The 17,326-nt window shown below is 41.8% G+C and overlaps 2 protein-coding genes across 4 annotated transcripts in view; both read left to right on the plus strand.

The window, feature by feature from the left end:
• Positions 1–1,257, plus strand: part of TBPL2 (TATA-box binding protein like 2) — a 68,791-nt gene extending 67,534 nt beyond the window's left edge. For both annotated transcript variants that reach the window (XM_029598262.1, XM_029598263.1), the window contains exon 7: positions 607–1,257. In XM_029598262.1, the coding sequence (XP_029454122.1) occupies positions 607–683 (77 nt within the window). In that variant the 3' untranslated portion in view covers positions 684–1,257. The remainder of the gene's footprint in view (positions 1–606) is intronic.
• Positions 1,258–6,227: 4,970 nt separating this feature from the next.
• Positions 6,228–17,326, plus strand: part of ATG14 (autophagy related 14) — a 59,004-nt gene continuing 47,905 nt past the window's right edge. The window contains exon 1 of one of the 2 annotated variants that reach the window (XM_029598261.1): positions 6,228–6,284. Coding sequence is in view for 1 of the 2 variants with exons in the window: in XM_029598260.1 (XP_029454120.1) it covers positions 10,820–11,040 (221 nt within the window). In the remaining variant the exon portion in view is untranslated. Of the gene's footprint in view, positions 6,285–10,741; positions 11,041–17,326 lie in introns of those variants that run through there. The other variant, XM_029598260.1, reaches the window with a different exon arrangement.

The raw sequence follows: 17,326 nt of genomic DNA on the forward strand, positions 1-17,326 counted from the left end.
CTCCTGGGGATGTCACAGCTACCATCATATACACAGGATCACATACCACTATCTGGACCATAGATGATAGTCTCCCCCATAAAAAGAATTCCTCCCCCCCCCCTCCCCCCAAGGGATCAAGAGTCAAGCTTGGGAAGGAGTCAGTCAGAGCAGCCCAGAAGGTTATAAATTAGATGTGTGCCTTGAGGGAGTTACTACTCCCGAAAAAAGGGTTACATAAGGTTGGCCACAACGGGCAGAGCTGAACTCTTGAATCCCACTGGGAAAACTACCACTGAACAAAGGACGATGGGGGAAGGGGGAAGGGGCCGGTAGCACAGCGCCATTTAAGGGCAGCTGCTCCATGCACTCTGGCCCATTGCCTTTATGTTCTGGATTCTAGACAGCTAGGAACATAGAATGGAGTAAAAAACACAAGCAAAATGTTTCTATAGTTAGCAGCAAGGTTGGTTTCAATTATTTTTAATTGTTAATTAGTAACATCACTGGATAAGTGCTATTAGAAATAGTCTAGGATTTTGTATTTAATTTACTTTTATGATTTTGATTGTTAACCTCTAGCATTGCAAATCGGTACTAATGCTGAACTGTTTCTTTTCTTTACAGGTGCCAAAGAGCGTTCTGAGATATATGAAGCATTTGAAAATATCTATCCTATTCTAAAAGGTTTTAAAAAATCATAATTGTTCACCCCTTTCCCCTCCCACACTACAGCTATGAAAGGTATGCTTATTTTCTACAGTCTCTGTATATAAAGTGATATTCTGTAATGTGACAGCTTAATCCAGGAATTGTTTTTGTGTCAGACGCACACAACCCAGCCCCTTTCCCAAAATTAAAGGAACCTGTGAACATCTTTAGCTTCCTACATTGTAAATAACGGAATGTATCATAGTTACATTCTTTCTGAAAGAATCTGGGATGATGAACTGAATGAGTTCAGTTTGTGGTTCCTTGGAGGAAGATGAATTAACTTGTTCTGTATAGTTGATGATTGCTTTGGTTTAAAGCTCTTTGCACAGTATATGTAGTTTAAAAAAAAAAAAAAGGCACCATAAGCAGAAAGTTTTCAAAATATTTTACATTTTTTGCAGAAAATCTTGATATGAATAAATATTAATTTACTTCTAAGAAAACCAAGTATTTGAAAGTCTTAATATGGCTTACTATTTCATTGTAATGGAATATACTGTGTTTTGCTGTTTGAGCACAAAAAATCCTTTTGGTATGTAATAAAATGTTCTTTTATGGCATGCATATTGAAGTGTTATATTGTATGGATATACATTGATTTTGGTTTATACTATGTTATGTACTGGAAAAATGCAGCCTTTAAAGATTTTTTTTGTTTTTACTATGGCTGCTGTGATGCCTAACAGCACAGTGCATCCAGCGACAATAGATTTAGAGGCCAATGTATTAACACACATTGCAGATAGTGGAAATAGGCCATTAACATGCAATATTTTTCTCATGATAATGGACCACTTACATGATATGCAAATTAGATTTGAGTTAATTTTAAGCACTAAATTTTATGCAGAATTGTGGACAAAAAGTTTATTGTGAAAAGGTGATTCTCTGTTTTAAAGCACAAAAATTAACATTGCAAACATAGGTAATGAACTATTTATGTTTATACTTGATATACCACAAAGTTAACAGATCCCAGCAGTTTACATAAAAAATACATGTATAATTAATAAAATATATTCATAATAACACATAAAGAAACAAAAAAAAGGACAAAATGTATTGTAAAAATCAAATAAACCAATGATTAAAATCCTAAAAATGACAGACAGGTAATTCTCATAATCTGTCCTTTAAAAGTCTGAGCTAAAAACCTTGTCTTTACCTTTTTCCTGATTCTTTAGCTCATGACCTATGTTGCACATATTTTGCCTACGAATTCACAAATGCAAAATATTGCATGTTAGTGTGCATTTATCGCATTTGTGAACACAAACACCATTTACTACATAGGCCTTATCATTTGAGCCTCTCAGAAACCCAGCCATAACTTGCTACAATTTTTCTTTTTTTTAATTTTTTAAATTTTTTATTTATGCATTTTCCAATATTACAAGATACAAATCTTGAACAGAAATATCAAGAATAGGATTAATTAAACTTACAAAAGTAATAACCAAAGCAAACATCATTCCTTTCTTAATTTATTTTATTTTATTTTATTTAAAAATGCTTATATATCGCCTTTACAATTCAAAAGAATTAATCAAAACGGTTTACAACCAAACATACATAATGAATAAACTTAAAAAAAATAAGACAAATTAAAACTAACATTAAAATAATAGCACAATAAACATTCATGCCCTACGACTTTAAACAGTAAAATTGGATTGAATGTAAGTATTATTTCTTATGGATATTGTCTGTTTGAAGGTAGATAGTGACAATGTGGGAGATAAGTGAATGTTAATTTTATGAGTTAGAGAATAAACTATATGCTTTCTGAAATAAGTAGGTTTTTAGTGATTTTTTAAACTGTTGTGTAGGAGTAAGTAATATATAAGTCCTCATATATGGGGAGCAGACCTAACCCCAACCTAAAGCAAATTCCTTTTTTTTCCCCTCCAAGAAATCTCAATAGACATAACAGCTACCATATTTTATCTATAGGGAACATTATGTATTAGAGCTGGGTATTACTGGCGACACTGGGGTTTTCCCAATTAAAAACTGGGTTAACTGTGGGGGATCATAGAACACAAATGTATTATTCATATACTTGCATGGAAACTTTAAAAAGAAAACACCTCCAATTTGCAAAACCTGCGGCCTTAGCAGGAGAAAAGATTTTCTTCTTTTTTGAGTCTCTCGTGGGACATCAGGGAAAACTCTGACTTTGCATTGTAGAAAAGACTTAGTCCTGGGTCTGAAACAGAGTCTCATTAGCCATTCCTTGTCTGGTTCAAGTGCTAAAGTCACTATAGGTGTGGCTGGAACAGCTAGCTCTGAGTCGGACATCTCCAGTACTGCAGAAATAGTCATACTTGGTTCAGGAACCGGTATCAACAGTACTATTCCTTCACCTTGTTCTTCCCGTCTTCTGAACTTTGGCAAGTAAAAAAATCTTGGATATTGGTGGAATCGTATTTTCTGAGACCTGGAGAATTTCCATAAGATACCTCCTAAACAATTCCCTAGGAGGGTGTTGTGTTTGTGGCATTGTGGACCCTTGGTCGCTGTGGAGATGATTCCGCCCATGGGGAGGGGCCCCGTGGGGAACCACAGCGATAGGCTGAATCAGATAGCAGACACAGTATGGATGGAGGGCTTTATTGTACTGCTGTAGATAGATGATGTAGGCAGGAAGGTAAGGCATTGAGATCCACGAGGTGCCAATACATTCAACAGGCTCGGATGTATAATCTCACCCAGATGTTCACGATAGGCGGGAGCCCACAGTGCGGGTAACGCTGCGGCTGGTGGGTGGAGCTGGAGCACCAGATCGTAGAGGTACTCGCAAGAATGTAGGCGTCTTTCTGATGATGAAATAGTGGGATCGAAGGTCTGTGGTGCAGGATACAGGCTGGTAGGCCTTCGAGGAGCGAGTACCTGATAGTCCAATATCCTGAAATGAAGAAGAGAGAAAAAGACCCCCGAGGAGCGGTTGTCTTAGTAGAGACCCTGAAGGGTAGTAGGAAGCGAGAGACCCCCCCAGGAGCAGGTGTCTAGAGCTTCTAGAGGAGCAAGGCCCTTGGAGTGAAAGCAGCGTCTAAGCATGCAGCTTAGAGCGGTCAGAGTAGCTAAACTGAAGTCCTTGCTAACTCAAAGGTGGTAGCGAAGCGGAGGCTTGATATACCCGGAGGTATTGACGTCATGTGATGGGGCCGCCCCTGAGGTTCCCGCCATGTGTATTTGAGCGTAGATGTGCGCGCGCATGCCCTAGGAGGCCACGGGAGTGAGCATGGAGGACTGGAACGCCCATGCTAGGTTGGAGACTCTGAGATCCTTGGCATTCAGCACCGGAGGCAGCCATCTTTCCCAAGGAGAGAGAAAGAGGTAAGGCAGAGCGGTCGCAGCCGTCTGTGACCAGATGCAACAGAGGGGTTAGGGGTATTTGAGGAAAGTTAATAAATCTAAAATTTCTGTTCTTTACCATATTTTCCAGGTTTTCATTTTTCAAAGCCAAATTATTTCTTTCTTTAGTCATTACTGGCTGTACTTGCTGTATTCCATTTACTTGATCTCTTATAGAAGTGACTTGTTGTTCCAGTTCTAATTTTGTATTAGCATCACAATTTTTTCTTCCATCTCCTTAGATTTAGCAATAACTGGTGATAATTGTTGCAAAATAGAACTTCTCATTTCCACAATGGCTTCCCAGATTGTCTCAAGGGAGAATACTGTGGGTCTTTTCACAATAGGCATTCTCAAAGAGAAGGGCTCCCCAACGTTGCCACCATTCCCTTCCAGCAATACATCTCCTTCCATACCGAACCACCCTTGCTGAAACTCTGGGCTCACTGCAGCTGTTGCCGCCCTGTTGTGCCCCACTGGGCTCAGCTCATCGGCACTCTGGTCTGGTGGCGTCTCCCTCCACTCTAGGGCTCCTCTCATAGCGGCAGGATTATCCGGCGGTGTTCCCTCGCCGGGGCTGAGTGGTGACCAAGAGCCTGGGAAAGAGGGGAACTCAAATTCCCCTCCCCCAATCTCCAATGGCTGAAGCCCCAATATCAGGCTGCTGCACACAATGTGGGCATCCATCGGGCCGGAGAAAGGAGTGGTCGGAGGAACTGCGGGGTAAGGTTCTGTCCTGGGCTTTCGCTTTCTTCCCATCATAAGGAAAAATTACAGCAAGAAAAAACAAATTTGAATGCCGAAAGAGCCGACGCCAAGCTTGTTCTATTGAGTGGCCATCTTGGATTCGCCCAAACTTGCTACAATTTTTCAATGATTTTCCCTTTGCAATTGTAATTCAGTGACACTAGAGAAATTAGTATGTTTAGTCCTACCTGACATGCTACTTACAAGTCAGAAAAGGGAAAACAGATTTTGATAAACACTCAGCCCAGTGTGTCTGTTAATTTCAACATTATTCTGTAATGTTCGGATATTATGCACTTGACCATCCAGCTAAAAGGTTTTTGTGTAATTTAGTCATCTCAACAAATAGAAGAATTAACATACTAAAGTAGTAAATGATAGCAGATAAAGACCCAAATGATCCATCCAGTCTGTCTGGCAATTTGCTTGGGTGGTAATTGCTGCTCCATGTAGGCTACTCCCCGTGCTTTTTGTTTAAACATAGCAACTGCCTCTGTGTAGATATAACCTGCCCCCCCCCCCCCCACCCCCCAAATGCCTTCTGATAAGGGTAGCTGATATTACAAGAAATACATTGATTCAGTCCAAACAAATTCAGTAAGATTTTTGCAGAGATTTAGTTTTAAAAAAAAGGATTATGATTGAAATGAATGTGAACATCTTTCTTATTTAAAAAAAATGTGATGGAAGTAAATAAAAGGAGATTTAGGGGAAAAGGGAAGATAGAAGGCATAGAGCCATGGCTATTTTGAGATGATAATTCTAAAGTACAGTACTACCTAAATGGCAAGCATAATCTTTGCAAAAGCACATATGTAAAGAGCCCTTTAAATTATTATAGTGACAAGAACTAGAATATTAATTTCATACTTTTCCAACTAGTGAGCTCAAAGCGTATTGCAACAGGTTAACATTTATATACTAATATTAAAAAAAATAAAAAGGCACAGAGGTCATCGCAGACATAAGACATTTATTTATATTGCTATATCAGAGAGGTATTTAAGGCTCTGAAAGGTAGAGCTTGAATACAAATTCAGAGCATCCCCTAAAGCATGCTTCTGAAATCTGTGCATGGGGTTAAAACAGAAAGTGTCTTCTACCCTCTCTGTAGATTCCTTATCACCCCTCCTCCAGACATCTCTTCTAAGCTTTCTGATTTCAGAACTGCTTAAGAAAGAGAGTTCACTAGTTTTTCTCTCTTTCAGGTACACTATTAGACTGCTTTTATCATAGTAAATTGTAACACCTAGCAAACTTCAACTATGGATGGGTTGCAAAGATTTTCTATCACTTTTTAGTTTTCTAATAGGAATGCTTCCTGGAAGGTAGGGAAAAAAGATATATTTATAATATATTTTGTGGGCAAGAGAGTAGGTTGGATATAAAATAGGCAATTGTGTCACTTCCTTTGTATTCTGTTTCCTCAGCTCTCTGCCTACCAGATACCTTCCTCCATTCTGAAAATGATGCAATGCCTACTTCAGGTATTATCAGTAATTTATATGCTGATGTACAATGCATACATAAGAAACATTTCGAGACAACTTACCTGTAAGCCATGATCAGTACATAGAAATAAACACTCTGGGGCAAAAATAGTTAATTTTTTAGTCATGGGCATGTGTTCTAGGGTCAACTCCTTCATAAGAGCCAATAAGAAGCAGAAGGCTTCATATGAATTGTGGTGAATTCTCTGCTGAGAAATGATCCAGTTTTGGTACAGCTATACCAGTATAATGTCATTTGATCATTTTCATGTTTTTTGTAATGTGAAATGTCAGCATGTTGATATTTTCCATGTGCACAAGGAGATCCTGCTCCTCAACACAATAAGGCTAGTATAGATGATGAAAACCTATAGTTTGAAAGTACTGTACATAGTGAGTAAGCATGGCCTATGACAGGGGTGGCCAACTCTAGTCCTGGAGGGTCACAAACAGGCCAGGTTTTCAGGATATTCACAATGAACATGTATGGGAAAGATTTGCATACAATGGATGTATATCTATCTCGTGCATATTCATTGCGAATATCCTGAAAATATGGCCTGTTTGTGGTTCTCCAGCACCGGCGGTGGCCACCCCTCGCCTATGCTATGTATTTTCTCTTTCTGCATTTGCCCTAGAGAAAAGGTTCCTTCAAGTCTCAAATGATTTTCTATCATGTTGTCGTTCTCTCATTGTCTTGAGCAGTGAACATCCAGAGAAATGTGGGGCTGCAGCAGAATGATGGCTGATCAGCATACGTATAGAGCAATGAAGCAGTGCTTAAAGTAACAGAATTGGTTCACAAACCTATTGAACCTGAAAGCCAGTCCAGATTATTCATAATGAATATTCATGAGATATATCTGCATAAGTTGGAGGCCCAGTATATGCACATTTATCTCAGCATATTCACTGCAGATAACCTGACTAGCTGTGGGGGTCAGTCGAACATTTGGAAACCACTGAGCTAGCATCAAAATCTTTGCTTAATTCTTGGTTCTCTTGCTTACTTTTCTTTATTTTCTAGTATTTTTTTTTATATTTTTATACTTTTTTTTCTTCTAATAGAAAGTGACATTTTATTATGTTTCATTATGTGTATAGCTGTTTTTCAAATCTGGCTGTCTCCTCTTTGATTGTTTAATTGTCCCTTGACCTGTATCTGTCATAATGCTGAGGCTTTAAAGAGAGGATGGCCTAGTCTAATTTTTGTAATTTTGAAATACAGGAGCTACTTTTGCTAACTGTTAACATCTTAGGTCAGGCTCCATGCATGGACTTGTAGTGCTGCTTTTCTGATAAGTTCACCAACTGGCTTTTTTTTTTTTTTTTTTTTAACAGACATGACTTTGGGGGGCAGGGCACACTAGCAAAGGTTTCTCATTGGCATACCCTGGCCCGCTGCACAGCTCCTACCACCATTAGGCCCCAGCATGGGGAGGAAGATCGGGCTTGCTGATGTGTTGGTGAGTTGCAGCATAAAGAGGAGCTGCGTACACAGCGGCTTCCTTTCTTCTGCAAGCCAAGAAAATCGGAGCACATGCAAAGCAGCTTGCGGTAGAGGGTTTGGTGCTCTGGATTTTTTTTCCCCTTTTTTGTAGCAGAAGTGGATTTTTCTGGTTTGGGAAAGGCAGGCTCTGGCATTTCAGATAGTGATGGAATGGTGAGGAGCTGGAGCAGAGAGACAGGTTTCCTTCTTATTTGTGGGGTTTCATGAAGCCCTCATGTATGTGCTAGGATTTTCTCTCCGTGCGAACAGCCAAAATAGCCAAAATGGGGGGGGGGGGGAGGGGGCAAAAGAACATTTTTGGCTTGATGTGATTTTAGCTTTATCTAAGTGACAGTGCAGTTTTACCCATCCCCCACTGGACCCGGCCTTGTCAAAATTAATGTTCTAAATACCACAGGTTTGTAGAACAGATCAATGCATTCTTCCTTTTACTGACATTTTCTCTAGTATGGATTTCGGTTTATATTTGTGATAGGGTGAAATTGGCTGAATAAGATTTGTTTTGTGTAGCATGTTGGTTCCAGCTGGTTTCCAATTTGTGAAGTAAAGAGTCCTTATACTGTCCCTTGGGATGATCACAGGTAGTGTGTAGTCAGAAAAGCAGTCACTATGGCAGGTTTTCTGAAAACAAGAATCCCAGTGGTAGACTGCAGATGCAGGGCTAGAACTTTCTGCTTCTCTGCCTTGTTTTCTAAGTGATCAGTGTGCTGGGCCTTTAGCTGACATTCCTTCAGGCCTCACAAAGTTCAGGGCACTTATCAATACTGGCCATTCATGGGGTAATAACATGTGGGGAAGGCTTGTTTTGCAAATCCAGCAGCAGGAAAAATTCTCTTAAGTTCTGGTACCATCTGGAGTTTTACAAAGTTGCATTATCAATGTTTCCCCTGTGTCTGGGGGCATTAAGGAGCCTCACTGGGCTCAGCCATGAGGCCATGCGTGCTTATGGTCAGATTTCACAACACGTGTTGCTAGCTAGTGGAGCTCGTTGATTTGAGGGCTATTTTCAAAAGTTTCACATGGGTAAACATTTATTTACCCATGCGAAAACTCCTTTTGAAAACTTAACTCTTGAGTATATGAGGTGTGACCATGTGTGCATGTTTCAGTTCATGTGAGGAGTTAAACATGGTACCAAGCAGTCTCCTCTGGGAGAGTTCCTTTATGGGCCCAATGCTGCAGGCAGCAATTTGTATGTGAAGTGAGTGGTTATGGGGAGTTAAGAAGGGATGATATTGGGGGAGCAGAAGGTAGGGAGAACCAGTGAAGGGCGCAGAAGGTAGGGAGAACCAGTGAAGGGCACAGAAGAAGGATAAGGCAAAGAAGATTAAGGGAACAAAAGCGTTATTTAAGTTATTGGGTAGCAAAAAGAAAAAAAGGGTTCGAGGCATCTGGGTTGGTCTGGTGTATGGGAAAACATTAGTATGGGTTATGTGTACAATAGCACCGCTACCTGGATAAGCTAAAGAGGAAGATATGGGAGGGGAAACGTGGATATGTTTAAGCTGCTGTGAGGGATCACAAGGGGGCAGGTGAAGAGGAAAGACAGACAAAAAAAGTGGGTGGGGGAGTCTAGAAAAAGGCAGCTAGTGCCCAGATCTATAAATAACTAGATCTTGGGTTCTTCACATCTTTGCCAGCATTACTGGGGAGAAAAGGCCTGATTTGAATGCAGGTCTATGTGAAGGGGTCTGGAGACGGTTACATATGGACGTACCATGACATGATAATTAGAGCCCACAGAAGCTATGTCGGAAAATTCAGACAGAAGCTAGCTTGTAGCAAATCAACAGCTTGGAGATTTAGGAATATAGACCTATAGCTCAGTGAGATGACTCTGCAGCAACCACAATCTAGCTGGGACTCACTAGTCCTTTGCTGGAGGATGATGGGATAGGGCAGTATGAGCCTTGCTGGTCCCTCGAGCAGCAACCGTGGAGACACCTACCCTTTTAGGATGCAGCACAGGCAGTTCTACATCCCAGGAATTCATGGGGAGCCATAGGACAACATCCTTGCTTGTCCTATTTCATGCTGGGAGATGATGTGAATTACATGTTTGACATGACAGTAGCAAGGACGGATGAATGTAGCGAGACTTAAGCTACTCTAATGCCTAGAGGAAGGTTTAATTTGAGCTGATTCAATTAAAGAGCACAGCCGGGTCAGTCTGGCAGGCTGTAAGAGCAGTAATTGAAAGCAGAAAAGCTGCCAAGTTGGTTGGCTGCGCGCATAAAAGTATTTAAAACAACCAAGGGCAGGCATAACTGGGTCGGCCCGGCAGTCTGTTCTCTCCCCGGGTCGGTTTGGCAGCTCTATGGCAGGCGTGCCAACTGCAAGTGACGATTTAGGTTGACCATTAATTGACTAAATATATATTGCAAACCGAACCTTTGACAGTTGGCTAGAATGCATACATTGCAATTGTACTTTGGATTATAAATAAAGTTGTGACCAGAATTCTTCCACAAAGAGACTGCTTACTGATTCTTATTGCATACTCTATTATGTGATGTGGGGACCGTCGGAAAGGGTGCAGGGGTTGTACGCAAGCAGTACCGCGCTGGACTGGGACCTACGATACCCATGATATGGCCAATCCAGGAAGGTGCATGTCTAGGGCAAAGGGAGTACAGAGAATGGAGCTAGCATTTTGTGGTTGGCCCCTCCCCCTTTTCCATCTTCCGGCATCTGTTTCACCGGCAGTCATGGGTCTTGTCCACCAGTAGCAATCACCCTGCTGACAGGAACACACACATCTATTACCTTTCTGCTACCCTTTACGGCTTAGTTACAAGACATTAAGAAGGTTATGACTATCTGAGAATCCCCAGGTCCCCTACCCATTATCCTCTCTCCCTTGTTGTGTAAAGGTTTATTTTGTCCACTATGGGCCGCCGTTAGCTCGAGCTTCAGCCTTCTCTAAAAAGCCTCACATGCACCCACGTGCCGTCATTTCGCCCTGCTGCTCCCAGCATGCATCTCGTTGAAAACAAAGTACCACCTGACCGGCTATACTGTCATGGCGTCTCCCAGCGGGAAGGGGGCCCGACCACAGTCCGAGGCCATTGCTGGTGCTACGCGGGGAGGCGCAGAGCTCCTGGACTCGGTGGATGACGCCGAGGGATTGTATGTGGCGGTAGAGCGGTGCCCTCTGTGCAACACTACCCGCCGGCGCTTGACCTGTGCCAAGTGTGTCCAGAGCGGAGACTTTGTTTTCTTCGACGGTCGGGATGCAGAAAGGTAATGGCAGCGGCGGTAACTGCCTTGGCACCTCAGTACCTCTACCTGGCCGACCTCCGCTCCCCGAGCAGAATATCCGGCCTCTGTTTCTGTTCCAGGAGCTAAGTGTCCCCCCGCTTCGGTCCTTTCTTTGTATCTATTTACCGCTCCCAGCCTTCAAAGACCAACGGTAGTTTTCTACGATCTCTAAGCTTCCTGACTCTTTGTTTAACCAGCTTATAGTTTGCCGATCCACAAATCTGCTTTGTGCTGCATGCTCCTCTATTTTTAGGTCTAGGAGGAAAACAAACTCTGAATAATTTCCAACGGAGATTCCAAAGCCCTCGGGAGGTTTTACGATTATTTTTCCATTTCTTTGTGTCCTGAATTTTCAAACTGGATGTTGAGAGTAATTGTTATAAAAAGTATCAGTAGTTAAATTGATCCCGGAAAAAAATTAGACTTTAAGAATGATGTAGATGTTGAAGTACACAAGCTTTAAAAACTGTAGGCATTTGACATGCTAGGGACGGGAAATCCATTCATTGTAATAAAATAGTTGTATAGAAGGACAAAGGCATAAGTATTCTTAATTTTAAAATATTTTTTATGCTTCTAGCTGAACTTCCAAAATAACTTGAAACGCTGAGACATTCCAGTTTTTAAAGATTTAATGTATTGTAATTTTAGCATAGAAAAACATGAATATTTTCAAATGTGTTACTTTCAAAAATTAATTTAACACTTTCTAAAAACTTGGTATGTAGCTTTTAAAAGGTCTACTATTCTAAGCAGATAAAGGCTGTGTTACATTTAGCTAGCTGAAAGGAAGAAGGTGGATTTATTTATATTTGTGTACCTCCATTACTATGTCCCTAGGTGGTTAACAGTAAGACATACATAATAGTTAAAACACTAATTTTAAAAACAAAACAAAAATAGACAAGAAGAAAAACCCTCTTTTGCCCTTCTCTTCATCCTTCGCACAACACTCAGCAATTTAATACCTTCAATATAGGAAAAAAGGAACTTCCATAGTTTGAAATAGGGGAAAACAGGCATCATGGTGTATATGTTGAAATCCTCTGCTCAGTGTGTGGCGGCAGCTTAGAAAGCAAACAGAATGCTAGGAATTATTAGGAAAGGAATGGGGAATAAAACAGATACTATCATAATGTCTCCATTGCTCTATGGTGTGACCGCACCTTGAGTATTGTGTGCAGTTCTAGTCTCCAGATATCAAAAAAGACATAGCAGAATCAGAAAAGGTACAGATCACTTAATTAATTTTTTTTTTTAACTTTTATATACCGATCTTCTTGCATTGGATACAAATCAAACCGGTTTACAGTGAAACAAACAAAACTTGCCTGTGAGCAATTACATAGAACAAAAAACATCTAAAAAACTTTAAGTAACATGGTATGAGAGTTAAATAATATACAGGTCTAACCAGTAAAGTGCGGCCGCGTTTACCCCGCTCCTAACCCGCGTTCTATTCACTTTCCGGCCGCCTTAGCCCTTCCTGCGATCCACAACCCCCTTTAACCCACCCTTACCGCGTCCTAAAATCCCCGGGCAACCCCTTCCGCACGCGGCATGTATATTGCATGCAAACGAGCGAATTAGCTATTCCCTAGCATCCAGTAACCCGCGCCCCGACTATTGCTATTTTACCCTGCTGTTTTGCCGCGCGTTTAACCTGCTAACTTACCGCCTACCCTTACCCCTGCGTTAGAGGCAGGGGTAAGGGTAGGCGGCAAGCTTTCCCCCAGCCCCCGCTCACCTGCCCTGGCCGCGTCCATGGATGCTGGTCTCCAGGGCAGCCCCAGTCCTCTCCCCTCCTCCCGAAGCAAAAAAAAAAAACCGAAAAAAAAAATTGCAAGAGAGAGAGGGGAGAGGACGGGCAATCCTACGCTCGGCGACTTACTTTTGCAGCTCCCCTCCGGACATTGTGGCTTCCCCCGTGCCAGTCCCCTCTCCCCTCCTCCCGAAGCAGGGTGCGAAAAGCAGCCTTGCTCCGGGAGGAGGAAGAAGGGACTGGCAGTGTAAAGTGGCAAAGCGACTTACTTTTTGCAGCCCCTCCGGACATCGGTTTACCTCTCCTGCCTCCAGCTGCTCGCAAAGATGGACACCTGCACGGCCGCTGAAGATGTGACGTCACGGCATGTGACGTCATGTCTTCAGCGGCCGTGCAGGCGTCCATCTTCGCGAGCAGCTGGAGGCAGGAGAGGTCATCCGATGTCCGGAGGGGGGTGCAAAAAGTAAGTCGCTTCGTCGCTTTACACTGCCAGTCCCTTCTTCCCTCCTCCAGGAGCAAGGCTGCTTTTCGCGCCCTGCTTCGGGAGGAGGGCAGAGGGTATCTGTCATTTCAAATGACATTTGAAATGACAGATACCAGCGTGGCCGTGAAGTGTTAGGCCCGCGCACCCAGGATACTGTATAGACGCTCTATCCAGTAAAATGGGTTGCGCGGACCTAACGCTTCACGGACGCTTCTTAGACGCAGCTTGCATTTGCAAGCTATTTACATACAGGATCGAGCGGTAGGTGAGCTGCACTGTGCGTGCGGCAACCAAGGGTGCGCCAGGCACTAACGCAGCTCTTCCTACCGCTCGTTATTGGATAGACCTGATAGTAAACAATTTTGAGTTACATAGCAATGAAGTTAAAATAAGCGATCGATTACCTAAAAAACAGTTTGGGCAGGTTGCAGAAGGGGTGATGGGACGATAGATGAAGTGCAAAGAGCTTGACAGAAAGAAGAGACATGAAAAGCAGGACCAGAGGGGATCAATGGCCCTTATCGAGGGATAAAAGGTGAATAGAGACTGAGAGTGAATTTGAGAGCGAATTATAACATGACATACTTGAAAGGGGAATTAGAAGGGAATGTATTGGTTAACTTAACTTATTGTGTATAAAGTTGCAATTACTGTAGATTTAAAGAACAAATGATTTTAAAACTGCCATCCTTTACATAATCCAATCCAGTAAATTCGAATGAAATTGATGCAGAATAATTTCCTGTCATCTTAATCCATTTTCTGTGAGATCATGGATCTTTCTGTAGTAAAACATAAGAGAATTAGGATGGCAGGAGGAAGAAAATGCAGAAAGTGCATATGTAGTGTAAGCAAAAATGTCTCATTTTCATCTAAAAGCTCTTAGCTTAAATATCATTACTTGCAACTTTTTATAGTTTCAGTGTATAAGTGTATACGTCTGGTGATTGATCCTCAACTTCAACTCTTTTATATAGATTTCCTTTGCTCAAATACATTGAGAGCCCAGTGTGCCTGTTAACACATTTTGGTAAAAAATGTATCTAGAATTAACAATGGTCAGTCATGCATCTGATTTTTTTTTTTTTTTTGAAGTGTCACCAGAATGTGAGATGTTATATGTAGTCTCAGTTAATTTTGTATATTGTTCCTTTTAGATCAGCATTTCTCAAATGCAGCCATGGATGGAGTTGGCTAGAATTAACTGAGTATTTTAGGAAAATTTGTCAGTGGCCACCAGAAATCCTGTGTTAGAGGAAATTATCACTGCTATTGTTCTTTCTGTTCCCTGTAATTGCATTTTACTATTACTATTTTTTAAAAATAACTTCACCCTTTTTATTTTAATCACTTTGAGGCCAATGTAATAAGTGGTGCTAACATTAGTGCAGATTTTTACTCCTGTTTCAGCATACATGTTTCTAGTATGTAACGGGGGTTTTAACTCCTAAAAAATGCATGCTAAAACAGAAGTAAAAACCAGTGCTAAGATTAGCATGGGTGCATGCAAATCCCATGTGTAAAAAAAAAAAAAAAAAGGCATTAGGGACAAGATGGCAGTGTGAGTGGCTACATATTCAGCTACTTTGTTTATTTTGTTATTTGATACCTGTTTCCTGGAAAATGCTGCACAAGAGAGAGAGTGGAGGGAGGGTTTTCTCTTCTGAATCCTTGCTCCTACCAGACCAGCAGTTCATCACCAAATATGGTGCTTCCACACCAATTCAGCAGGCTTAGAGCCCTGTTGGTGAGAGAGAGAGGAAGTTATTTTTAAAAGTCGGCGGCAGAGGAAGTTTCAATCAGCCTGCCGCATACACTGCCTACAGCCATCCAGAGGAATAGCGATTCAGTAGGGGTGCAAGTTGAATATCTCATCAGGGCTACCTACATGAAGGGAGCTATCTGTGTTTCGTCTGGTGTTGAGACGAGTTCTTCGTTACTCTGCACTTTCATTCTTCTGGAGAGGTTAGCATTGCTGTTGGTAATTCCATTTTGGAACCTGCACTAGAGGTGAACGTATCAGTAGCTGCTGCTACATTAGAAAGTGAGCTTGTTGCTCCTCGGGCTCCCTCCGCGATTGTCAAACTGGCAGTGGTGACTTTAAAAGCACTTTGAGATCTGGTGGCAAGTTTATCCCAATCATTCAGTGATAATTCCTATCTGCTTGAGGCTGTCTTCCAGACACCAGACACAGTTGCCCAGGATCATCATAGAATTCTTCAGAACATTTGGAGGAAATAATCTTTGGGAAATGTCAAGGGTGTCCAGGCTGTGAACTCTAAGATTACTTGTGAGTGTTGTTTCCTCTATAAGAGGATGGAAGCTATATGGCGAACCAGCGTAGACACTTGAATTTATGATTCACCAATTTCCCAAAGGTGTTGGGAGAAGTATCCCGTTTAACACTAAGGAAGTATCTTACTGAAGTCTTGAAGATCTCACTTGAGAAAATTCCTACTCTTAATAGTCTCCTTTTTCTCCTGTACAAACCAACTAATAATCAGGCTGGAACACCCTCAAAGTATTGTAGATTCTACAAATCTTTCTGCATATCTGGAAAATTCCTATTTTGAAGTAACTGAAAGGTCTACTCTGCTTGTTTTTCTTTTTTTTTTCATATGAGCATGATTTGAGTTTTGTGATGAAGTGTTATTTCCAAAATTTAAATGTTAAGTTCTTGGTAGCCTAGTCAGGATTTATTCCGATTTTAGCTAAGGTAACACAGGAACGACGTAAAGGATTCCTTGCTATATGCCAAGAGGTTCTTGCTCTTGATGCTATGTTTCTTCTTCGATATCCATGCAATGTGTAGTTAAATTGAACGCTAATACATATATTGTGTTTGTTCCTGTACGGTTGAGGGATTTTCTAAATACTAGGGCTGTGAATCTTTCCCCCCCCCCCCCTCCCTCCCCTAATCCCATGTCGTCTTAAGTCTGTGTCTGAGACACAATTTAGGGGCGGATAGTTCTTATGCTATTAGATATCTATATCTAGATATCTAATAGCATGAGAGAGACATAAAATGGGAAATTAGAAGTATTTTGGAACAGTAACCTATCTCACGTTCTCTAAAACACCACCAAATATGGAAAAAGGGTATCAGAAACATAAGAGGAGAATACAAAATTATTCCCTAATAGCATATAATTGTATTCTCCTCTTCTCTCATGATTTCTGTGTAAAGTTTTATATGTATTTTATTTATTTAAAATTCTAATAAACAGATAATTAAAACAAAAGAAGTCATTAGTTGCTATTCAGCAACACAGGGAGGTTAGTTTCAAGTACATTTTTTTTTTAATGCTAGAAGTAGTAAAATTTAATTCACGTTTCTGGTTGCCATATTATACTACTAACCATTAGGCCCGTTCAAATGGGCAAGATTCCATCAGTCAGACCGGCACGTCAGTCAGAGACGCTCTCTTCTCCACAACATCTTACCCTTCCCACTTACTCACTCACATCCTCTTCCTTCCATCCCCTCTCACCTCATCCACAACCTCTTCCCTCTCCCTCAACCCTCTTCTACTCCCTCTTTTTCTCTTCTCCAGAACGTCTTACCCTTCCCACTTACTCACTCACATCCTCTTCCCTTTTCCTTCCATCCCCTCATTTTCCCTTTCCTTCCCCTCTAACCTCATCCACAACCCCCGCCCTCTCCCTCAGCCCTCCTCCAACTCCCTTTTTCTCTTCTTCATGTCTTACCCTTCCCACTTACTCACATCCTCTTCCCTTTTCCTTCCTTCCCCTCCCACCTCATCCACCCCTTCCCTCTCCCTCCTGCACTCCCTCTTTTTCTCTTCTACAGGGCCGGCTGTACCCTGCTGAACCTGTAAGATGCAGAGGGCAAGGGGCGCCGCTATGGGGACCTGCCTCTCTCCATACCTCCCTCCGTGTACTGTGGCTTCTCACTGCTGTCCCTCTAGCCCTAATGCCTATTAAAACGGGTGAGATTTGCTGTGCTCCGGCTGTCCCAACTCCCTCCCCTCTTTCCCGGCAGCGGAGGGACGGGTTCAGGC

Source organism: Rhinatrema bivittatum, chromosome 4 (assembly GCF_901001135.1).
Source record: "Rhinatrema bivittatum chromosome 4, aRhiBiv1.1, whole genome shotgun sequence".
NCBI classification, from domain to species: domain Eukaryota; kingdom Metazoa; phylum Chordata; class Amphibia; order Gymnophiona; family Rhinatrematidae; genus Rhinatrema; species Rhinatrema bivittatum.